At 38.5% G+C, this 25985-nt stretch overlaps 1 protein-coding gene across 4 annotated transcripts in view; it reads left to right on the forward strand.

Annotated features, from left to right (window-relative positions):
- The window catches only part of tenm3 (teneurin transmembrane protein 3), a 123492-nt gene that overhangs the window by 29763 nt on the left and 67744 nt on the right, over positions 1 to 25985 (forward strand). For all 4 annotated transcript variants that reach the window (XM_016232249.1, XM_016232263.1, XM_016232257.1 and 1 more), the window contains exons 3-8: positions 8799 to 9004; positions 10374 to 10584; positions 14776 to 14877; positions 15921 to 16115; positions 18249 to 18449; positions 21653 to 21838. In XM_016232249.1, the coding sequence (XP_016087735.1) occupies positions 8799 to 9004; positions 10374 to 10584; positions 14776 to 14877; positions 15921 to 16115; positions 18249 to 18449; positions 21653 to 21838 (1101 nt within the window). The remainder of the gene's footprint in view (positions 1 to 8798; positions 9005 to 10373; positions 10585 to 14775; positions 14878 to 15920; positions 16116 to 18248; positions 18450 to 21652; positions 21839 to 25985) is intronic.

A 25985-nucleotide genomic window follows, 5' to 3' on the forward strand; every position in this document is an offset into this window, starting at 1 on the left:
CAACACTGCATCATCCGGTCCAGAGCGGAGCTAATTTGCTATTCGGCAGCTAGCTGTAACATTCAGAGCGTCAAACAAACACATTTCAGTTAATCCACACACCACTGTAACAATACATGTATATTTACTGTATATTCACTGTATATTCACTGAAATCCATAATGTACTGTACTTTTCTGTCAATAAACAGTGTATCATAATGCTAGCTCTGCTATCAAGTTTCCAAACAACCATTCTAATATAAAACACGCTCAAAAACACGCTCATATAGCCTTACCAGATGCGCGTTCATTCCTCTCCACGGCGCCGCGGAATGTTCTTCACCATATATAATTGTAATGTGATTATCATAGATTGATATAATCCGAGACGCGTGTGCAGTATCCATTCCATGAGGGAATCTCGCCTTCAAAACATTCAAATAAACTACAGAGCCCATAAAACCCCCACAGGCACAGACCCGGATGCAAGACCCCCCTCGAGTGACGCAGAGGTGTCAAATTTCATGGCTCTGAAATGGCCGCCGAGCTCAGAGACTGTAATCTGACCAATTGCAGTCCACAAGCGACCACAGATATCTATAAGATCAGACGCGCTGGCAGTGCGCGCTTCTGATATGAAGAGTGCGTGTTTCCAGACGAGCGTCTTTTTCTGAACCTGGACAAAACGCTATATATCTCACCGATGGAAGCACGCAGAAACGATCTGTGATTGTCACACAATGAAATAATCTACATCGTCAAATTCCTGAGAATGAGAGCTTTCTTGTGATAAAAATTTATCAAATACACATTCTTCGTAAAAATTATTCGCAATGGTTAGGCGGAAATTTGTGTGTGGGACGAATACATTTCTAAGCTTAATTTTACTGCTTTATGAATATAAAAACTAAAAGGAATGGTATTCTGTGTAAAGAAGACACTCCAAGCTTTCAAATGAACCCATATATGGGCTGATACCATATAAGGAAGGCTATGTAAATGAAGCATACACATTTTTTACGCGATTTGGACCCGTATCCGTGTCCGCAGAGTTTAACTGGTTTTAAATCCTTATGGGAAAAATGAATGGACATTTTTCCATATACCAGAATCAATGCTGCTAAATATGCACTCTATATACAACTGTGCTTTGCAGGAATAGAACCTATGAGATTTCACTGTGGGCAGAGCAAAGTTGTGGCAGAATAATAGAAAGGCTCATATTAAAATGCAAGAGATGCATTTAGTTTGTCAACACATTGTAAGGTGTTTATGATTAACAGCATATGCTAAATAACAAATACAATCAGAAATAAATAACCTCACAGAAACAGGCGCTATCGTTTTCTCCCACCCACCGGCAGGTGTATTCCCACAAGGTCTCCCTCACTTAAGTACTAATTCAAGCACTCAGACACTCGCAGAGGGACACACACTCATGCTGTGAAGATAGATGGCCATATGTTTGAAGGCCATTATGATGATGCTCCTTACAGTAATGTGTTTGTTCTTGAAGTGATGGACGTATCCCCGTTTGCAGTGATGTAGCATTAGATCAGGACATTTGTAAATCAGCTATAGGTCATTTTTAGTCTCTATAAGGTCTGTTTGTCATCAGCAGAGTTAAGAAATTGGATGTGCTTTTATCAATTGGCTATAAATTGCAGGTAAATTGATTGTGATGTAGTTATATAGGCGTCAGTGGCTGTTTAGTTACACAGCAAGGGGAAGTCATTCATCTCCCCTTAAGCGGCAGTGACACAATCAGGTTACATTTATTTGAGCAGAATTTGCATTCAGCATAGTCAGTCTTTTATTTCCTAGCACAAACCCCCACCTCGCTTTTTTCCCTTTCTCAGTGAAAGAAATAAAAATTGGTATGCCACAGAGTGCAGGGGAATGTTAATGTGTTAACAGGCCAGGAGAATTTGCTATGGCACAAGCTTCCAGCGGTGGGTCTTCAGTATGCTGTGAGGGCCAAACAGGATGAGGGGGCTCCTGTAGACGAGCAGCTAGTTAATGAAGCCATCAGCAATGCGTACGATCACACAGCTTACTCTCGATCAATACAGACAGCAGCTAACACCCCCACCTCCTTCAGTTAACCTTGATCTGTGCATGCGTGCCCACCAACACCACCACCGCCGCTGTCTGTGAAGGACATGTCACATATACACACAGGAAGCGGAGAAAAAACTGCAGTCTGGCGATTTCGGTCAACATATATACAGTACGTACATGCATATATGCACACATACATAACCTTGCATCTGTATCCTTGTAGTTTCTTCATGTTTGCAGTTTTTTGTTTCTTCAAGACCCCATGAAAAGAACACTAGGTAGAGTTTTGGCTTTTAGTGCATGTTTTGAAGTCACATACTCACAGAGGTAGACAAAATAGCAGATATACTGTACACACTTAAAATGTACAATACAGTTCAAAAGTTTGGAGTCGGTAAGAGCATTAAGAGCACAGGTCTCTTATGCTCACCCAGGCTGCATTTTTTAAAATTCAAAACACAGTTAAACAGTAATATTAAGAAATATTATTACATTTTAGAGAAACTGTTCTATTTGAATATATTTTAAAATGTAATTTATTCCTATTGATGTTTTCAATAGCCATTACTCCCGTCTTTAGTGTCACATCCTAATTCTAATATGCTGATCTGATGCTCAAGAAAAATGTATTACTATTTTCAATGTTAAAAACAGTTGTGCTGCTTAATAATTTTGTGGAATACTTTGTTTATTTATATTGATCAATGGATTATTTAAAAGAACAGTATTTATTTATAATAGAAACAATGTATTTGTCTTTACTGTCACTGTTGACTAATTTAAATGCATTCTTACTGAATAAAAGTTTTTTTTTTTATCATACTAGCCCCAAACTGTCTTCAACATCTGACCAAAAATATGAATCATTCTGCACTACACAGATATTTGTCAAGTCACAACGAAAATGGGAATGTCCCTCCCTGAGGATAGAAAACTTTACTCATCAAGCCACGTCATGGGGTCTTTAATGTAAGCTAATTAAGCAATATGACACGAGAAAGAAAGGACAATTGCGAATGTTATTCTCTGTGGGTTTTCGTCTATAAATAAGAAATCAGTTCTTATCCAGTCAAATGAGCCGAAACTAACTGCTGTACAATTATAAATACAGACTAACCATGACCTTTATCTATAAATGTTGTAAGGGAAACAGGTCAATAATTTAGCTCAAAGGGAATCATTTAAGATTTTAAAGGGAACTCCACCATTAAGTAAACTGTTCTGTGACAGGGGTTTAGGTTTAGGCTTGCTTCAGAAGGGCTAGGGTCTGATTTATGACATCCTGTTGTCTGGGGCCTCTGTGGAATTTTTGTGACTCCTCGTGCCTCAACTCGGTTTTGACCAAATCTTAGATTGTCTGATTCGGTCTGATATCCTACAATGTCTTACAGAATTTTCTTTTATTAAGATATTTAGACATATTTAGCTCTTTCATGAACCATTTATGCTCACAAGGATGTCCCCGCTAGCTGGTTTTGTCAGGTTTTATTGTATTTCTAGCAGGATTTTCAGACATTTCATGCCCACAAGGATAGAAAAGCTGCCCACACACACAGACACATGAATAGAGCCACAGAAAATCCACACAGATGCGTATTCTTACTGACAGACTGAGCATACATCACACGCAGCAAGTAGACCCTTTAAAATACATACACACACTCACTCATTTGTCTATCTCTTCTTCTGCAGTGAAGAAAGAGCGAATAATAACTGAGGGTGCTGCTGTTGTCTTCTGCAGTTCACCTTTCTTTGAGAGACAGCTGACCTAAAAGCACTCACTCCATAAAAGAGCTTCAAGTGCTCTGTGTACCTCCTTGTGTATGTGTGTGTGTGTGTGTGTGTGCATGCGTGTGCGTGTGTGTTTTCAAAGCAGGGACAATAGCCTCAGTGCATTTTCCTTCCTAAATGACAGGATGTGCTTTAGATTGCCTGCCTCACTTCAGAGGTGCGTGTGTTTGTATGTGACTAGGACTGTAGGGAATGTCATTAGCATATAGGACTCGCTGTTTTTTAAGCGATTGATTTCCATAAACACTGAAAAATGAAAGTAGATCAGTCTTTTTTATTTTCAGAAAATAATTTAGTGTTCCTCACACTGACTGCTTTGTATTCAAACACACACCCTTCAGAGACTCCACCATCCTCACACAGATGTACGAAAGCTGTAGTCTTGCTCTTAAATCTGAATGTTATCCCTGGTGCCTGAAAGTGGAACCTATCATTGCATTTAGCATTGTTTCATGGGGCCTTAATTATGTGCTGCACCATTCTTAAACAATTCATCTGAGCGGCTCTGTATTCAGTCCCACTGCAGCAGCTAAGAGAGCCGAGCATGACACTCTCTCACACTCTCTTAATGAATATACCACCACTTCCCCTAATGCACATGCAGACACTCTTCCACAGGCTTCAGTGAATTAAAAACTGCTCAAGTGACTTTTCTGAAAGCCATAAAGAGGCGCTAAATCTGCAACTGAATGCATTTGGAACGAGGGGAGACACTTGGCAAAATCGCACGTGGAGATGTCAATGTCTCTCGGGGCCCAACAGAAATAGTGAGAGAGAGAAAGTGGGGTGATGACAATGAAAAAACATATGGATTGAGTGTTGAAAAGGGAGTGAATAATAGGTGAGAGAGGCAGAAACCAATAGATTAAAAGGGAAATCAAGGATAGTGGGGTAGAGAGAGGAGATAAGTCACAATAAAATGTCTTGATTTTCATGGGTTTAGCCTCATGCTGTTGATATCTTGTTATAATAAGGATGTACATCAGGGTCGGGAATTATGAGAGCTTGGGACAAAAATGAAAACAAATTCAAGTCAAGATATGGGTGCAAAAATGCACCTGTATGAGATATTGTCTTTCATATTTATGATATTAATCAATATCATCCAAGCAAGAGTTCTGCATTTTAAAAACAATAAGTTAATACTTAGCAGCAGTTTTGTCTGTTTTTGTTCTGTTTTACCAATGGAAATAATTTTAACCAAATCCACAGCAGAACTGTTGTGCAACACACTGGTCTTTTGTTACGGAAGGAATTCACATTGTTGAACAAATCGGTTGAGAGAATGATTCTATGATTTATGACGATTTTATATTAAAAATATAAATCTTGTACATCATTTATGCAGTTGTAATTGCAGTGCAAAGATATTTATACCACCTCTGAGCTGCATATGTACAGTACACACAGTCTGTGTAAATATATCTAAATGCCACTTCAGATGCAGCTTCTGTCACCTTTGCAGTGCAAAGATGGATTGTGTTGATACTGATTTCAGTCAGTTATTACTGACTTGTAACATACCTGTAGTTTACTACAATTTTAATTGAATATATTAAGTTTAAGATGACACGAACATTTGAGGTTAGTTAAATATGCCCCTGGAAAGGGGAGCAAATATCACCCCTTAATGGAAAAGTTTAATTCTGTCTCTAATTAAATTCTGTCACTAACTGTCTAACGGTGCATTTTAGTAATTTTGTAAATGGTAGTACTTGACAGCACAGCAGAAGTAAACTGAGTTCTTGGTTGCGTTTTTAATGTCACATGTCAGGTTAAAAATAATTATTTTAAAGACCCTGTCTCAAGACCCTGTGGGTCCGTTCCGTTCAGCTACGCTCCGTCTAGCCATTTGAAAGTAAAAGTGTGTACCTCTCCAGAGTCTTGACTGTTGCTGCCGTGGACTGAAAGTCACCATGTGTGTGCAGTGTTGGAGCAAATTGCTGTCTAATGAGTCGTACAGCGAGACACAGGAGAAAGTCACACCATACCCAATGACAAAATTAAAAATGAGGCCTCTTTTTGACATGTTTTTGTATAGCTAGCTGTATGACAGAGTACTTGAGTGTAAATGTTGTCACAAACATTTTGTCATCTGTCACTGCAGCAAGAAAACCACAACTCTCCTTTCTTTTAATTTGTTCAGGATGAAAGAGCAATAGCTTAATTTTTTTTTCACTTTTGTGTTCACAGTATTACTACTAACATCAATTAAAGTGGTTAAGCCAAAAAATGAATTCTGGCATAATTATTCGTGTCATTCTAAACACATGATTTTTTTGTAGAACACAAACAAAACATTTTAATTTTCACAGATCTTTTCTATTCAACTATATTTCATAGAAACCAGGGGCTCTCAAGCTTCAAAGATGACCAAAAAATAATGTGGTATAATCTGAATGAAGAACAATATAAATATAAATACAAAATATAATTGACTAAAACTTTTCACCTCTACCAAATGTCATGAAATTAAACATTGATGAGAAATGAGAATAACTGGAGTATGAGTAAATAACGTCATAATTTGTTGTTGTTGTTGTTGTTGTTTTTAAGGGTCGTTGTGTAAATTCTGTGCCTACAACCGTAAATGTAAAAATAATGACATACCTCTACATACCCAGATTCTTCCAGATTTTTGCTTTTTACAGAGCCACAGGCAATTACAGAGACAGAGTGTCATTTCTTAGGACATCAATTTCAGTGATATCTTTCAAATAGTAGTGGTATTTTATGTGGTATCCAAAAAAAATACACTTACAACAGCTTGGAATGTTATTCTTTGTCTTACCCACAGAAATATGCACACATTTAAACAGTAAAGATCAAGACAGTTTGGCAGATCACATGACTAAGATGAAGAGAGAAGCTAAAGAAAGTGAAACAGAAAGAGAAGTACAGGGCTTTAGGGAGTCTCTGCATCTAGCCAAAACAAACCTTTTACATCTCTGCGATTCTCATGGGCAAATGCCAATTCAATATCCATGTCCAAGAAACACCCCGGGCATCCCTGGCACACACAGAAAGCAAATTTCGTTTCCACTGGCATTCTTTAAGCGCACCATCCCCTTCTTTTTATCCTGTGGACAATACTGTTGATCAGAGCTTCACAGATGGCTTCTCTCATTTGCTCTGTAGAGCATTTAGGGCCACAGGCATGCTCACATTAAAACTAACAGTCAGCAAGTCCTCTCTAATTACTCTTTCATTCACTCCAGCATGCTCTTTATGTAGCCGGCTGACTGCATTAGCAACACGCGTGCGGTTAGAGCCCGTGTGCTATGGAATTATGCAATAATAATTAATGCAATATTAATGGCAGCTGCTCTCCATTCGCTAGCATATGAGCATAGCCTATTCTCCTTCTCCCATTACCTTTCCATTTTGCACTGTTGCCTTGTAACATGCTGAAATAGGCCGAAGCTTCTGTTGGCGAGTTCTGAGCTCTGCAAAGTCAAATAGCTTCACTTAGACTCACCATGTAATATTACCGCTGTTGGCTACTTTTGGAAAACGGTGGCTTGAAATTACCATTATCCCTGAGCTTTATGAATTCAACTAGATTAGATGTATCCAAGTTTATTCTAAAATCTCTTCAAGGTCCCTTTAGTATTAGGAAATGAACAAACTGACAAGAGTTTCGCCAGGGTACTCGCTGCTTAACCATAGTATGATACATCATTGGAGAAATTAACTAGTTGACTGACATTGTTTCAACAATATAAAACCATTGTTAAAGATGTCGCACAGGTGGTGGAGTAATAACGTATGGTAATTAATCAATTCGAGATTACTGGTGTAAACAGTGCAAATGGCATCTGAGGATTACTTTGCCATATTTGCTCTATGTTGTTTAGTTTTATTTACAGATGTTTGGTTCAATCGAGGTTGTTAGTTTTACGTAATACTCTGGATTTCCCCCAGGTTACTAGAGTGCATTCACATATGTGCACTCTTTAAAAACGGCTCTTTCATTCTCTTGACAAACTAAAAGATATAAAATTAAATATGTATTCATATGGAATGACAGATCGATTGTATTGCGTGTTCGTTTGCTTATTTTGCTCAAGATCATTTGTTCATTGGAGCTGAATTTTTAGGAAAACACAAATCGTTGAACTATGTTGCTAACAGTGAAACTATGTTGAAATAGCTGGCTAACAATGCTTTTGATAAACGTACCCCAGAGTATAATGGTATAAAATAGTGTTTTTTTTCTTTACTGTTGGCTGGGTAATTCACTGTGATTGTTATCTTGGGAATGAGGGTCAGAAAGAGTTGGTTTAAAGATGCTAATTAAATACTGTATGGAGTGATTTAATGATTTTTGACATCAGATTATTCTGGTATACCTCATGAATGTTTGATCACACTTGAGGCTATAGCAAGAATCAAAAAGAATTAAAAAGAATTAAAAAGAGAATCATATAAACCATCTGTGTTTCAGGTTCCCTTTGAACACATAGATTGTTGCTTAATATTTTTATAAAACGTATTAAAGGACCATTCACTCTTCCGTACTGTTAGTTGTAGCTCCCACTCCTGGTTGTTCTAATGTTATTGGTTTCCTGCCATACTAGCTATAACGCTTGCACGATCACAAATGGAATCTATTGCCTGTAAACAATGCATTCATGATGAACAAGATGAACGATTATCAATGCATGAATCAAGCTTCCTTGCAATGCCAAAAATGTCATGGTTCAACATGGTTTTCCACACATCTCTTTTTAATTATGTCTCTGTATATGGGCAGAGGCAGATCATAGAACAGGGAAATTGCTCACAGTTACGGTTAGCTTGTTTTCCATCTTGCATACATTCAACCACAGTATCTCACAGGGACAAATCACTGTATCACTGCTGAAAATGAATAGCTTCTAGTCTCTACCAGTAGGTTATTAGCATAAATATGTTTTATCTGTCTCTTACAAATGTCATCTTCTTGTATCTCTCTCTCTCTAGGAGTTTACTTTCAAGAGAATAACACCATAGACACAGGTGAGGTGGATGTGGGCCGTAGAGCAGTACAGGACGTCCCTCCAGGAACTTTTTGGCGCTCTCAGCTCTTCATTGACCAGCCGCAGTCACTCAAGTTCAACATCTCTGTCCAGAGAGGCGCCCTGGTGGGGGTCTATGGCCGGAAAGGCCTGCCTCCCACTCACACTCAGGTATCAGAGATGTTTTTTGTTGCTGTTCTTGAAATGAATTTCCTGCATTAACTTCCATAACACTTTATCCTATTGTTCATTTAAAACATTTTACATTATAAAATGCTTAGCAAATCATTATGATATTTAATGCTCATTGCATTAGTTATAATCGTCATGCAACATTTTCAAGAAATTTCTGTTTTCTCCTGCCGTATTTTCACTGACCCCCAGGGGTCTACTGGGTTTAGATGATCTCTGTGGGTGCCAAATGACAGTTGAAAATATCACCATTGCATCTAATTCCAATGCCCGTAATGCTAAACTAAGAGCAATCTTTTGTAGGATGCTGTTTTTCACATTGGTAATTCTCATAATTTCCATGTTATAATTACAGTCATAGTTCTCAGTGTAACCAGATGTAAGAAATGCCACAACACCCACTGTTCCAATTACTGTCGTCCTTTTAGATGAGGCTCACAGATCTGCTACAGATGGCAGATAGCAAACTTTCCTCAAAAGACCGTCACTTTTGTCACACTTTCAAACCTGACCTTCAAAGCTACATGTTAGAGCCCGACAATCCCCATTCAGTTTCCATCTGCGGCGTCTGTCTAATTCAAACTTAAAGTGATTTATACTTCTATGCATGTTTTGCCCGCTTTGATTAAAAACTGAACTGGGCCTTCGCAAGCAAACCAATTATTTCTCCTTGTCCTGTTTGTTTCTTTTTGCCAAGCAATATCAGCACCTCGGCTTCTTCAAGGGTACATCACAAAACCCGTAAATGCTTAACAGAGGTAACTGGCAGCGGAGGCCTCCACAATAAGAGTCGATAGCTGACCCAGTGCTTTAATTGCCACACATCTATCAATATGTTTCTTAAAGGCTGAATAAAGGATAGGTTGAAGTTATATTGACAGACAGAGGCGTGGAGACTTCTGTTTCCCCACTGATCGAAAAGTCTTCTCGTTTTGTCAGGCGTCTTGTAATTTCTTGCTCACTTATTCTTGCCTTCACTCTCTTATGTCGTTCTCCAATGGGTCTCTTAGGAAGCAAATATCTTTTTTAATGCACTGTAAATTGAGAACAGCATGTTAAACTCATCAGAGGCCTTGATTCAAACTCGCTCTTTGGGAGCAGCTTGTCAAAGCTCTGAAAAAAAAAATCTCTTGCAATTTATATGTAATAGTGCCGCATGCTCTTCAAAAACAATTCTTTGACATTGTATTGTATAACACATCAGACTCCAGACATGCGGAGCTGCAGTGAATATTTGCTAGTACTGCACTATGCTCTGATCTGTCTGTGATTAAACTGGGATTTGATTTGTTGTGTGTGTGTGTGTGTGTGTGTGTGTGTGTGTGTGTGTGTGTGTGTTTGTGTACAGTATGACTTTGTGGAGCTGTTGGACGGCAGTCGTCTGATAGCTAAAGAGAAGCGTGGACTGGTGGAGGTGGAAGGAGCAGCCAGAAAGGCTCGTGCGGTTAACGTTCATGAGGCAGAGTTCATCCGCTACCTGGACTCAGGCACCTGGCACCTCGCCTTCTACAATGACGGCAAAAACACTGAACAGGTCTCCTACAACACCATCATCATAGGTAAATGATGACTATACGTGCATTATGTTGTTATATGCATTTATTATTACGATTATAGATCATGACATAAAATAAATAAGGGTTTTTTTAAGAATCTTTTTTGGGTCGCTATTCAAATTTGTGACATAGACCATGTTAACTTGCTCCCACTGAAGCTCAAGATGCTCTTGGAACATTCTCAAATGATTATGGATCACACGATCATCAGGTTTTACACAAACCTCAAAATAAGAGTTCTTGCCACAGCAAAAAGGAGACGTAGCAAAAACTATTAATACTATTAATAATATTAAGACGTTCTGAAATTAAAATTCTAAAATTCCTTTTAATTTGATGTGTTGATAATATTATTTATATGAAAATACAGTGTAAAATATACACTACAAAAATTTTGGGGGAAGGAATTAAGGATTAATTATTTTATTCAGCAAAGACCAATTATATTTATCAAAGCTGACAGTAATTTACATGTATAATTAAACAAAAGATTTATATTTTAAATAAATGTTCCTTGTAAATTTCTATTCATCAAAGAATCTTGAAAATGTATCCTGGTTTCAACATATATATTAAATATTGTTGTTGTTTTTTTATTTAAAAAAATATTAATAACTGAACACCAAAACAACTGACAACTGAGCACCAATTTAGCATATTAGACTGATTTCTGAAGGATCACGTGACCTTGAAGACTGGAGTAATGGCTGCTGAAAATTCAGCTTTACCATCACAGAAATAAATTACATTTTAAAATATATTCAAATAGAAAAGAGTTATTTTAATAGTAACAACATTTCATAGTATTACTTTTCTAATCAAACAGATGCAGCCTTGGTGAGCATGAAGAACTTCTTTCAAATACATACAAAAAAGCTTGCATATTCCAAACTTTTGAATGGTAATTCATATTATACATTTTTGTAGTCTCTGTGTGAATATTTGTATGAACGGAGAGAGATAAAGAGAAGAGTGTTCACAGATGAGTGTGTATAATGATGGTCAGAGCCATATCGATCTATGTTTTAAGTGGCTAGTGGGCGGCAGCTGATTCAAAGTGTTGCATGACCTGCAGGACCTTTCCTCTCTCCAACTCTCTCTCTCTTTTCCACCTTTTCTCACCTTCCCTTTCCCCTCTTTTCTCACCTCCATCATGAACTCATAAAAATAGGCCTCAGCAAGAGTAATTTCCTTTCAAATTCAATCACAAAGACTAGAACATGAAAAATGATCAGTAGGACTGCAGCCAGTGCCCTCTTTTTAAAAAAACGGGTTGATTATGCTTCAATGAGTAAAAAGTTAACCTTTTGAAAATGAAAATTGATTATATCTCTGTAGCTAGATAATATGGTCCTGCACTGGCGATGTCTGAGAGCTCTGCTAAACGCTTCAGTGGTGTCATAACAGCGGGCTGGTGACAAGAAACCAGTGCAGTTCATTACCTTGTCAGAATTGACTTAGACACCAATGAGCTGCTTCTTTTAATGAAAGTATCGACAGGTGATGTCACAATCATTGATGTCACCTTGGCAACACACAGCAAGAGAGTCAAAAAGAGTCTGGTAGCCGTGTGGATTAAATCTGTGATTGACTATATAACAGTTGTGCATTCAGTAATATGCTTGAATGATATCATGATAACAGCTACTTCCAGTTCTCAGATCTGATTGGTTGAGAAGGGTTCCTAGAGTGCTGGTATAATCATCCAATGTCCCTGGGACTTTTTGCAGTTTATATCACTCTGCTGGTCTGCATTTCTGTGTTCCAGACAAATTGGTTTCTGTGGACCAAAGGGGCCACAAAAGGGATATCACTGGCGATGCCCCTAACCCTAACCATTAGTTTATAATAATAATGTTAAAATTTACTAAGTTTGACGTTATTACTGTTAATTAAATTAAACATAAATAATAATAAATATTAGTTTACACATACTTATATTATATAATATATAATATTTTTAAAACTGTTATTTCCAGTCCTTGATTCTGATTGGTCAACAGCTGTATTTTATTTACTCAATGGTTCTGTATATCACGGGCACCACACTTAGCAACATAATTGATATTAGGGCTCGCAAAATTTCAAAATCCCTGGTAGCCCTTCGGGCAGGTATTCTTCAGATTTTGGTAGCATGAAAATTAATTTAACTAGCACAAATAAAAAAAGACCTTTAAAGAAAAAATATTTTTATTATAGAAAATCATATAGGAGTTTAAATGTCAATCAAAAATATTTTTTATACACAAATATCAACAAATATGAATGAAGGAATTTTATTTCACTATTTACAGGGTATCTGCAGAATTTTAAAAAATGAATGTACGGCTATTTATGACCCATTTTAAGAGCTGCACAAGTAAAATGAACACAGTATGAGTGGGGTTGGACAATGTCTGTGGTAACATACAGTACTGAGCCATAAAATTACATGATTTGCAGTTCAGATACAGGTTTTCACAAAAACAAAAATCTTATACAACAGCATTTCAGCCTTTAGACCATTTTTATGAAAAAGCATATATCAAGCATATACATTATTATGTAAATTTAAAACTTATAAATATTACTGTCTTAATTGTTTAGATTTTTAGAAGGCACATCAACTTCTTTCTCATTTACAACTCTGTGTTTGCTGCGTAAAAACATGAGTTGATATAAAGACATCCGCGCCGCATTTTGACTTGAAACGTGCAGCGCTCATATTTATTCAATGACATCATTGCCTTTTGAAGTCTAACCCAGCCGTATCTCAACTCTTGTCTTTCCGTCCCCAACTGTAAGGCCTCTTGAAATTATAATTAAGACATTTCTTATACCATTTAACATATTTAAAACTTTTTATGGCCTTGAGTTTGATACAACTCACTTTAGGAGTTAAGTACCAGCGGGAGATCTGTATTTAAGAAAGCCTGTCGGGCAGAGTGGTGATACATTTTGGTAGCCCGACTGGAAAACACAATAGCTCCGGGACGTCAGGCTAGCGATTTTGCGAGCCCTGAATATAGCGTTGCACATGTACTATGTACTGTTTCATGTATTATGTAGTTCAGCAAAATTGTTGGCGTTGTGTTGCGTCATTCACCTTTAGTTAGACCACACCCTTCACCCGTCAAAGAAACTCTTCTCATACAGGAGAAAGACTGATGTGTGCACGTGTCTTTGTGGAAGTCCACAGTTCCTGAAGTGCGGAGGGAGTATTATTGTATTTATTAGTTTTCTGTTTCAGGTATGGTACTGTATTTCCATCAATTTAGATTGTAATGACGCTTGCAAACGCGCGCTGTGCAGCAAATCAGTCAATTTTAAATTAAAGATGAAAAACTACCAAATGAAAAATGCTTGAAATGCTTGTATTAGTAGTAGTGAGGATTTATGATTCACTCTTCCTGCAGGTTGCGTCATTTCGTGACTCTCTTTAAGAGTGAGCCATTGAATCGCTCAAAACGATTCATTCAAAAATGCTTGTTCATTCAGGAATGAATCAACAACTACGCATTGCACAGAGAGAGAGAGCTTTGTTTAGAGCTTGTTGAAGAAGCAAATGTATGTTACTGAACATTAACAATATTACCTTAATGTGCTGCTGTCAAAGCAACATGTATTACTGTTTATAAGAAATAGCATACTAATGTTAAATGTTTTTCACCTTCTGTTTTAACACAGTGTTTTTTAGTATATAGATGTGTCAAGTTTTGTTTACATTGTGAGACCAGCTGTGTTTGTCATGGGGCTAATTAAACACGCTAAATGACTTTATGAACTTGAAAAATTCAGAAAGGTTTCTGTGAGTTTTCGATTTAGGGTTAATTAACTAGGGTTCAATCATTATTTTACTATAAAAACTAAATTCAATGGAAATTCCCCACTATTACAAAAAAAAACCAAAAGCAAACATGTGTGTATGTGTGTTTTAATGGCCATCCAGCAGTGTAAAGAAAGCTCTGAGCAGAGCGTCTGGCTGCTAATTGGTGGTAATAATGCTGTGATTGGTTCATTAAGGCAGAGTAAGCTTAGATGCAGGTTTTTGTTAATAACGCATCTGGCACTCCTTTAATTAAAGATGGGGGGGTCTGAATGTCTGCTAATTTCCACAGACTGTCTCCTCAATTAGTGCTTTTCTCACTCTCCTTTCCTCTCTCGCCTCCTTTTTTTCTGTGGCTCCCTCTCACACGCTTTCATTCTTCCCCCCAGATACCCTCACAGAGTGTCCACACAATTGCCATGGTAACGGAGACTGTCGCTCGGGAACATGTCATTGTTTCCCAGGGTTCCTTGGGCCTGATTGCTCACGAGGTATGCTCTCTTACTCACGTGCGCACACACACGGTCACACACGACTCTCAAGAGAAATAAACAACCAATGTCACTATTCATAATTGGTTTCAGATTGTCATTTGAGCAAATACGGCTGGCTAGTAGGCTTTTGGTGGGACTCAATTCCCAAGCCTGAACGGCTTCTTATTACCAGGAGGAAGCAACAATTAGTTTTATTTCCATGGTGTTTTTATTGTATTTATTTTGTTTATGTATTTGGTGGTGGTGTTTTTCTTTTCTTTTTTCTCATTATCTGTTTGCTTGCTTTGTCAGTAGCCGGGTTTCCATTACAAATGTGCAAACTTGTGCAATATTTTATAAATGTCGATAAAAAACCTATTGTGAATTGACGGCGTTTCCATTAACTGATGTTATGTGACTAAAACGTATTTTTTTCCTCTTGCGATAAGTCATGGTGGCAGATGTTGGTAGGTTTACGAATATCGCAGCCACTGCATTAGCCATTATTTTTAGTCAAAGGAGACATATCCGAGTATCTTTAGTGAAGCAGCGCGGAGAGCCACGTTTTCTGAAATGTGCCGCGGCGCAGCTGGTATAAACACAAGCATTGATTAGAGTGGCCGTGTCAGAGCTGTAATGCACCACAAACGTGTGCAGTGTAAATAAGGGGTTATCCAAACATTAATGGCAAGGAAAGCCCTTTATACTTGAGAGCTGCCACATGTGAGGTGTTTCTTGGAGGTTACAGTACATTAAAGATGATCATGTAACTTTTACGTATGCCAGGTGACCTGTAAATGCGGGAAAAAAAACTATTTCCATTGCAGTTTTGCGATACATTCTTTTTTGAATTGCCTGAAAATCCACCTCATGCAAGCGTAAAAACTTTTTGTGATACATGGGAGTTTTTGCGAAATTGAAGGGTAATGGAAATGCGGCTAGTGTGTCTGTCTGGTTTAGAGCTAACACCGTAGAAGATCCATAAAGAAAACTTCACATGTTGAATGATATGAATGTCATAAACTACTTACACCGTATACCTTTTGTTTTTCTATTCAAAGCCGCTTGTCCAGTGCTGTGCAGTGGCAATGGGCAGTACTCCAGGGGGCGCTGTCTTTGTTACAGCGGCTGGAAGGGGACAGAGTGTGACGTTCCTAGCAACCAGTGCATCGATATTCACTGCAGCGGACACGGAATCTGCATTATGGGCACCTGCGACTGCAACACAGGCTACAAAGGAGACAACTGTGAAGAAGGTCAGGGCTACAAATCAAACCAGTGGTTTTGTCTAGCAAACTAATTTGCTTATTTCAGTATCTCTGCTTCAGTCAAAAAATGGATTGTTATTTCTTATGTCTCTCAAGAAACCATGACTTTACAGCAAACCCTCCATTCAGTGGTCTGATGTTAGAAAACAGTTTATTTGTCATGCAGAGTTCAGAGCTGTTTCCCTCCTTACAGACATCTCCACATCTCAAGTCTCAGTTCATAAGAGACCCATCAGAAGCCCTAATGGAAGCATTTATCTAACACTGCTATTTCCAGCGTTCTTGCCATTAAACCCCACTGCATTACACCATCAAAGATGTGCAAGATAATGTGTTATCAACGCGATCGCTGATTACCCATTGGTTTGAGGGGGATTGATTTTTTTTCCTCTAGAAGTGTTTGAAAGCTCTGTCTCTGCGGACACGGACAGGCTTTTCACCAGACCTGATAAAAAGAGAGAAAGAGCAAGCGTGAGATAGAAGGGCTTGTTTGAGTGTTTGAGAGAGAGAAAAATATGTCCAGTTCATATCGCCTTTCAGCATCACTTTGCTTAATGAGGAGCCTAACGCCTTGTCTGTAGCCATCAAAGGGACTCTTCTGCCTGTGACCTTCTTTGATAATTTACTGTCCCTGCAATAATCATTACCCATGAGTTAATAGTTCAATATTGCAGAAACAATTGCCATTCTCCACTTCACAGAGCAAATAATTACATTGATGTCCCCAATGATGCACAGGTCTCTTACCCATCAGCCTCGTGAGTGGGAAAAATGCTAGATTACAATTGATTTTTCTTAATTAAGAAAATTAGCTTTGTGCATAGTGTTTATGTTACCGTGACTCGGCACGCAGCATGTAGAGCACGTGGTGTGCTGTGTTTATTTTTCTTTTCCTGTAAGCCAGAAAGATTCCATTCCTGCAGCTCGATTGTAAAGATTTGGCACGAGCAACAAAACACATACATCTCTATACCCGGAGAGAGACCAGCTAATGCAATTTATGGAGGGAACTTTATTTTCTGGTCATGAATTGGCCTTTTGTCAATCAATGGCATGATTAAGCCCCATCAACTACCGCACAATCAGAGGAATTAAGGGTTACTGAACTGCAGCATTCTCCCAAGGACTATTAAACATAAACGCACACACAAACACACCTGCACAGTAGCCCCTCATGGCTTTTGAGAAGGAATGCATAGCCCTGTTCCACTTCACAAATTCAGCCCCGCTTGCTCCTTGGTCTCTTAAAAACTGCTTTCCCATCTGTAGCAGTGGACTTCTCCCAAGCAGAATTAAGAGATCTCAAGCACATTCTTTGAGAGCACATTGAACAGCACATAGATCATGCTTTGCTACATGTACTGTCTGAATCTGCTTATAATGTGTGTGCACTGGAACAGGGGGTGTTTGAGAGCCGTATAATGGGAAACTTATGCTATGCACACTTTGACATTTAGCAAATGATGGATTCCATTGAAATGAGAGAATTTCAAAAAGAATGTATTACTTTAAAACACCACATATTTTTCACATTAACCTTCTATTGCGCAACGTTCCCTCAGGTTAACAAACCTGTTTTATTTTCTTTGCAAACACACAAATGCATTTATGCAGAAGGCAATAAAATGAATAATAATGAAGAGAAGAATAAACGCACAGTACATCCTGTCAGTCATTTTACATTTTTGTTTTTTTCACATTTGTTAGAGCATTAAAAAAATCATTTAGAATGGTATAAATTATTTATATGTTTTGAGTAGTTGCTTAAATTTTGTCTAGAAGCAACATGGGGCAATAGTAGAATAGATATGGATACAACAAACTTTTTTGTCTCTTTTCTATTATTAAAGTAACTATTTAGTATTAAAGTATTTTAATATTTATTTTACCAAAATGTTCAAATGTACAAGTACCGTTTACTTACCTTTTAGTAAAACTATTAACATTTTATAAGCATGTTAAACATTAGTGTTGAAGTCTTTATGCAAGAAAATGTATTCAAACTTAATACATACAATGTAGGGTCAGCATTGCACATTTCAAGGTTATAGTACTTTATTATGCATGGTTTTGCTAACCTGCTAACTAAGAGTTTTTGCATTTTTCCCCAAACACACACAGTGGACTGCCTGGACCCCTCCTGTTCATCTCACGGAGTGTGTATTCACGGAGAGTGCCACTGCAATCCAGGATGGGGCGGCAACAACTGCGAGATCCTGAAGACTATGTGTCCAGACCAATGCTCGGGACACGGAACCTACCAGACGGAGAGCGGCACCTGCACCTGTGACACCAACTGGACTGGACCCGACTGCTCCATCGGTATCTTTTCTACACTTCTGCACTCACCTCTTTAATATGACGTTCTTCCACTTTATTATTTTTTATCATGCTTTGTTTTATACACTGAATAGCTGCTTATTGTTGTTAAGGGCATTAACAGGCTGTTATTTCAGATTTTCTGTCCTCCTCTCTGTTTAATCTGTCAGCAGACCTTCTCAAAGGCTCATTTGAGTCAACCTTAAATACACTATCATTATGAAATATCTCTCAGTCCATCAAAAGCTCAGCCGCAGCTAGTGTGGGATGCGTGTGCACGTCTTATGTTTGTACGAGTGACGATACTGATCTCTGTAATAAGAGCAGTATTGGACTCCTGCTGTTTTAGGACTCACCCATGGTCGGCCTTTTAGTTATACAATGCTATTTTCCCAGCAGCAATCTGTGTCTAATGAAAATACTATTTCACCCAAGAGCCCCACACGGCAATCTCTCTCTCACTCTTGCTTTTTCTCTCAGTCCTTTTCTTTCCCATCCCATTTCGATTGAGGAAGAACTACCTGATGCCTTTGTAAACCATCACTTCCCTCCCTTTCATTAATTAGCCTTGCATCTTCAATTAGTGCAGCGCTAATGAATGAGGCCTGCATGCTCCCCCTCTGTCACGTTGACGGCTGCAGTGCTGTGCTTGTGGTAAATGCTGATAAACGCCTATTGCGTGGGGACAGGTTTTGATCGAATCGACGACAACACTCCCAAAAGTGCTGATAAAATTAATAATGCCCCTTTTGTCTTAGATAATGATAGGGTGAGAGAAATTAAATACAGAGGGCGAGAGGAGGGCACGTGTCTACAAAAGTGTCATTGCATGTGCCCCCTCAAGATTTTTTTTTTAGAGCCAAAAAATCTGAAATATGTTCTTTTTTATTTAAATTATGCATATTAGATATAATTTATTGCTTCTTAAAATGATTTTAAAAAATACTGAAACAAAAAAACAACATACTGCAAATAAACACATTCATAACAAATTAATATGTTTTTGTTTCCTGGAAAAATTCATGGGTAACACTTTACTGTAAGGGTCTTGTTGTTAATAAAATGGAGATCATAAAATATATAATAACACTGCTTAACAGCATTTGTTAGTTTTGATCATTGATACATCTTTTAACAGTTTAACTTCATAAATGAATGTATAATTTAACTTGAATTAATGAAATTAATTAATTAATTAATTAATAAATAGAATAGAACATATGTTAAATAGAATTTAACATTTGGTTCATGTATCATGAACAAACATTTCAAGTTATAATTTTAGTTATAATAAACTAAGGTTTAAATTAAAAGTATTTAATGTATAATGAACAAAATATAAATGAACAATGAACTCTAGTGTATTTATCAATTTACAGACTATTAATACATGCTGTAAAAATGTTTATTGGTAGTTCATGATGCCTAATGCATTTACTTTTTTTAAAGAACTGAATATGAAAGTGTTACCAAATCATAATATTAATATTTTATAGATTTAACAAAGCACATTGAGAATCAATATAATAAACTATCTCTATAAAGAACTAGGTTTGTTAAAAAACTTCATGTCACGTCTTGCCTAGGACAGCAAATGGAAAGGAATGGCCTCTCAAAAAATTAGGTGCATGACGCCGTGTGCAACAGGGACACATTTAGGCACTCGGTCCGCACACTCTGGCAGCAACTCCTGCAAAGACAGTAATCCAGATTGATATAGTACAGTTGCAGCCGGCTTACGGCTCGAGCCGTCAGTTTTCCAGAAGCACTTCCCAGCAGCTGCTCTCCATCTGTCTGTGTGAACTTTTTCCTTGTACGCAGTCTCTCTCTCTTTCAATCATGCTCCCGCTCTGAGGAAACTGAGGTGAACTTCAGCAGAGTTTCGCCTGATGAAGGATAAAACACACAGGCGCCCACACACACACACACACCGAAGGGGTGCGTCACTCCGGCCCACCTGCAGGAGGCATAATAACAGCACGCAGCGGGGAAGCCAACCAAAAACTGGCACTCACCTGACCCAAGGGCTGCTGGGAAAGTCTCTCTTCATTTCTTTACTTCTGTTTCCTTGTCTCAATACACTTTCAGCAGCTCTGGCTGAGTGTCATGTCATGGTTTCACACCTTGTCAGGAAGCACCACAGAAAGAGTCGGAGAGGAGGCTTAACAATGCCTCATCCCATGATTTGTCTTTATCAAGAAATGTCTTTCTAGTGCTTTGTTTCTTCTATGACAGGGTGTGTCAGGCTGCGAGGCTCTGGTGGAATGGTGTGTGGGCTGTTAAACTACAGCTTGCTTTGCGCCAGTCTGTCTTCATCTACTATTCTGCCAAACCCACACACGTCTACACGCGCACGTACACACAAACTCATAAACCGATTCCAAATCGCTATCAGACACTTTTCACAGGATATCATTCAAAATGCACCCAATTTTCCCTCATCGGCTTTTGTTGCCAGTTGCATTCACAGCCAGGTATGACAAACACGAAACTAGTTTCTATTGACAAAAACGTGCAATTTCTCTAAGGAAGCTTTTGTCAATAGAGAATCTTTTTCTGTAAACATGCCAACAAAAAAAAAGAGTGCAAACCTGCGAAGAGAAATGCTAATAAAGCACTTCCATGATAGCTTCGATCCCAAAAGCCATTCAAACGCACTCCTGATGTTTGGCAGACCGTGGAGTGTGTATAAATGGATTTATTTTGGCTTGATGTGTTTTCTTCAATCTATGTGGGAGGCCTGTCTTCTGGGTCCGGGTGGAAAGTTCAGCGTGTCAATTCTCATCCGTGTCTGCACGCTCTGATGTCTTTTTCCCTTACCCCAGTTACACACCTTTAGCCAGCACCCCTCTGCCAAAGTCTCCATGAGGCATGCACGCACTCCAGTGGGTCAGACAAGGTCGAGATATGTCACTGTTACGGGGTGTCGATTGAGGTGGGGCAGACAGTCTCCTCTCCGCCACACAGGCTGCTTGACACAGCAGGGGTCCGCAGTTATCTATTTCCTGTCATAAGTTTTTCACACTTAAAGTCAATAACTTAGACATGACTGTTCTCAGGAATGTAACCTCTGCTCTTATTGTTTTGAGTAGAGGAGATTTGCGCTTCCGCGTTGTAGTACACATGACCTTTTATAGTCCTTGGCTATGCTGCAGCCCATACCAAAAAGTGATTTTAATTTTTTTCGCCTTTGTTTGTGTTTGCAGAGGTGTGTGCAGTGGACTGTGGTTCTCACGGTGTGTGTATAGGAGGAAGCTGTCGCTGTGAAGAGGGCTGGACCGGTTCAGTATGTGATTTGAAAGCTTGTCACCCACGCTGCACTGAACACGGTACCTGCAAGGACGGCAAATGCGAATGTCACCAGGGCTGGACCGGAGAACATTGCACCGTTGGTAAGACACATAATCATCAGTATGTCCGTATTAACACACTACATGGCCAAAAGAATGTGGATACCCTGCTTTTAACAAGTTTGGCTTCTTAATTTATGTGAATTTCTGATCCAGCATAACATGCTCCTGTGTATAAAGCAAATTCAATAAAAGATTAAGTCTGGTGTGGAAGAACTCAACCTGCCTGCACAAAACCCAGACCTGAACTCCACTTTAGACCTTGGGGATGAATTTGGAAGCGCCCATTGCCTAACATCAGCATCTGACCTCGCTGATTTCTCTTGTGTGTGAATGGGAGCAAATCCCACAGTCATATTGCAACATCTAGTGGAAAGGCTTCTCAGATGAATTGAAGAAATAGGAGTTAAAACTTTATGCCAAAGGTTTTTAAATTAAACGCTCAACAAGCACACATGGATAGAGTTTGGGTGTCCACATACTTTTTTGCCATACTTGGATAATGTGTACACAGTATTTGCTCTGATTATTTCCAGATGGTTTTGATGCTTTTGTATTGAAGCTATTTGCTATTTTTATGAAGGTTTACCTCACATCTTTGAACTTGTTTTGATTGCATATTCCCTTTGTCTTTCTGCCTTTCCTCCACCTGTTTTGGCTCTTCCACCTCAACAGGAAGTGGACTATGAGTGTTTGTTCTGTTTTGTACTTTCCCCCTGACCTTTGCTTGCTATCAAAGCAATGACATTTTCATTGCCGTTGATGCAGGCTTCCACAGGGTAACAACTATTCTAAACGACAGCAGTGTCTCCTCACAAGCACTAAACTCTTTGTATTAGTTAAATCTCAAAGCAAAAAAGTCATGGTATATTGGTATATAATATAAAATGTATCTTTTTGTATCTTCTTAAACTCAAAATCTACATGTTGCCGGGCAGTTGCTTAACCGACAGTCAGTAAATCTGTTCATGTTGTTAGCGTGCTGGCTACGTCCTCCACCAGCTCAACTCTCAGCAGGGTATGTCAGCTGCTCCATTACTCAACACGAGCGATCGAGGTACGCGGCCTCGTTAGCAAGCAGGCCTGTTTCGCCGGGCAGCTTTATGAGAATCTGGCCAGCATTTTGCTATTCGTCTTCCAAATTAGCACGGTTAGCACGTAATTCTGTCATGCTCTTCTGTTCAAGCCAGCCACCCACACACCACACTCTCACCCTGCCTCCAAACTTTACCGAGCAGAAATGCTTGCTGAGTTTGATCACTTAATGACCTTGTTGCTCTAAGTTTAAACATTATAAATGGCCATAAGCCTTTAGAAGACCATATTTTAAACTACATGTCAGTTGTTTTATTGGATTGGTCAATTTGACAGTTTCATTAAAGCTAAAGTGTATATGTAATTTCTGTGCGGCTAGCATCACCAAATGGAATTGCAAACATAATGACTGTTATCAAACACGTTTGCTGAACACTCACCTCGTTTGTCATTGGTCAGCCAAACAAACTGTCCTGCCCTAAACTCACACCATTAGTTGAGCCAAACAAGCAAATTGCTCAAACAAAAAGAGCAATGTGTTGATACTTTTCAGAGAACTTATCCTACATATGGCACACTTATAATTGTCCCTGTATGTTGAGATGTGATAAGTATTTTAACATCAAAAAACGACACACTTTAAGTTTAAAGTGTTTATGCAGTATAATGCATTTTTGTGCAAAACACTTTCCAGGTTTGTTTACTTTGTGTGTGGCCTTCTAGAAATTGAATGACTGAATATATCTCTTTAGGCCAAGGTTGATACTTTGTCCCTCTTTGCTGAGTGCATGCATTGCAGGAGGTGGAGGTGTGTGTGTTTGAGAGAGAGCACAAGAGGGAGCTAAAAGAATCATGGTACCTCATACATCATATGTGTCAGGCTGAGATAAGGGGCCTCATGGTTGCACATGGGGTGTGTGTGTGTGTGTGTGTGTGTGTGACCTTCCCATTCCCTCTACACCCACTCACTCTCATTAGACCTCTTCACAGTCCACACACAAACACCCCTGTATTACAACATACTTGCATCATCATTCTTTCACACAAAGACACCATACACAGGTACTGTAAGACAGCTCTCACACTGACCAGCAGCATCCAGACATTCTCACTATTGTTATAACGTGAAAACTTTCTTAAGCATTTCAAATGCAATGGTCGTTTAAAATCATAAGTTACACACTACATGGTGATAGTAGCCTCAATTAATTTTTGGTAAAATATGACAATTTTTCTGAGCTGTTTGGAGACTTTTTAAAAAATATATAATTGGGACCAATCGCCACCTAAAATTACAGCCGCATATATATATATATATATATATATATGTTGTTATTCATCAGCACCTAGTGGTGCCTTATATGAAATAAAATTCTGGAAACCTTAAAGATAGTCAGTGGAATATTAGGTTTGAAATATTGTGATAGAGTGTGTTGTGCAACACCTAAAACCATGCATGTAAACAATCAAAGCAGAAAGATCATATAAACGAAATATCATTAGCAAAGGAGGGCATTCTAGATGTGATTCATTGAAATATATAGGAAATGAATCATACTCTTACACTGTTTTTTTCACTGAAGTATAAATCTTTTAAAACATCTCTCATCCACGCCAACTGCAAGACAAGGAAAGATCGTAAAACTAATCTAATGACATGCTTTTTAGGAAACTTAATGCCCATATAAAAAGCTAATTTATACTGTGATATTTGCAGTGTTCCTTAATTGTATATCTTCAGCAAAATCTAGAATATTCTATATATCACCTAGCCCTAATCCAAACTGAATATTAGAATCTGTAATGTGAATTTATCCAGACTTTTTTAAAAGACGGCTGTTTGATTTAGCTTAGTGTGACACAGATCTGTTTATTCATTTGGAAATGATTGGGGAGCTTCATGAGAGGGGGAGAAGGATAGCAGAAGTGTGAAATATTTCTCACGACACAGACACCCAAAACACACTTTCTGCCAACTGCACTTTCTCTTGTCGGAGGCTGAGATGCTCTTTTTAGATTACTGGTTATTTCAGGACTTGTAAGTTGTTAACAGGACTTCTCAGAGCATGCTCCATTTAGTGGGTTGGGATACATTTAGTACTTTTTGTGTATCTTAGCACTAGCTACTTGCTCTAGCAAAATTTTGTGAGACAGTAATAAGTGGCAGTCCACTAGCAGATCATGCAGTAATCATACATAAAATTGCATCTATAGGAATGGAAGTCCACCTTTCAGATAATAGAGCCAATCACATTTTAAATATAGACCCCTATTAGTAGTTGCATCACTGAAAATAACTACTGAGTGAAATCGTGTGACACTAGTTTAAGTTAGCTAGTTCAGCAACACTCACTAAATGAAAGCCTGTTACTAAGATGTATATTTCTCTCTCTACATCCTCTGAGCCCATGCATTCACTAGTAAACAGGAATACTCGTTTGAGTCCATTTTCTTTGGAGATTTACTTGGTAATAGCTCTTTAAAAACTCTTCATGACTAAAGAAAAGTTTTTTTTTGTGAAGTGTGGCTTGTCAGAAGCTTCCACTGCCAGACATTTTAGATTTTTTTATTAAGACTTGTATGCTTCATTAGGCCTTGGGCCCTTCCAGAACATTCATCAGAAGCACAACTCTTACTGTGAGAAAACCATGGATTACAGCAAGCTGTGCACACACATCAATCAACCCTGCAGGAGCCCCTTTTATGTGTGTGTGTGTGTGTGTGTGTGTGTGTGTGTGTGTGTGTGTGTGTGTGTGTGTGTGTGTGTGTACCCGCATAATGCATCCAAAATAATTTTGTCAAACTTATATGCTGTAAAAGTGCACAAATTGAACTATTGTGTGAAGACTCCAAAATCCTTATTGGAGTAGATCGTTCACTCAGCAGCCATTTTGGTAAGGCCCCCAGGCAGCTACTTTGTAGTCATGCAAGCTGAATGAGGAGAGACCGAAATCTCCAAACTACTTGCCAAGGTTGGGTTTCATGTCAAATCACAAATAAAATCTGACAACCATAGTATCACAAATTTACTTTTATAGCTAAAGTCTGACAACAAAACTATAGTTTTTAGATTTGTCCAGCTGATAGACATGCATGTCAAAAAATTATTGGTCACTGGCTGTTTTAATTTAAAGACAGGTCCCCCCCCCCCCCC

The sequence above is a fragment of the Sinocyclocheilus grahami genome, unplaced genomic scaffold, assembly GCF_001515645.1.
Source record: "Sinocyclocheilus grahami isolate Dianchi unplaced genomic scaffold, SAMN03320097.WGS_v1.1 scaffold17.1, whole genome shotgun sequence".
In the NCBI taxonomy this organism is placed as follows: domain Eukaryota; kingdom Metazoa; phylum Chordata; class Actinopteri; order Cypriniformes; family Cyprinidae; genus Sinocyclocheilus; species Sinocyclocheilus grahami.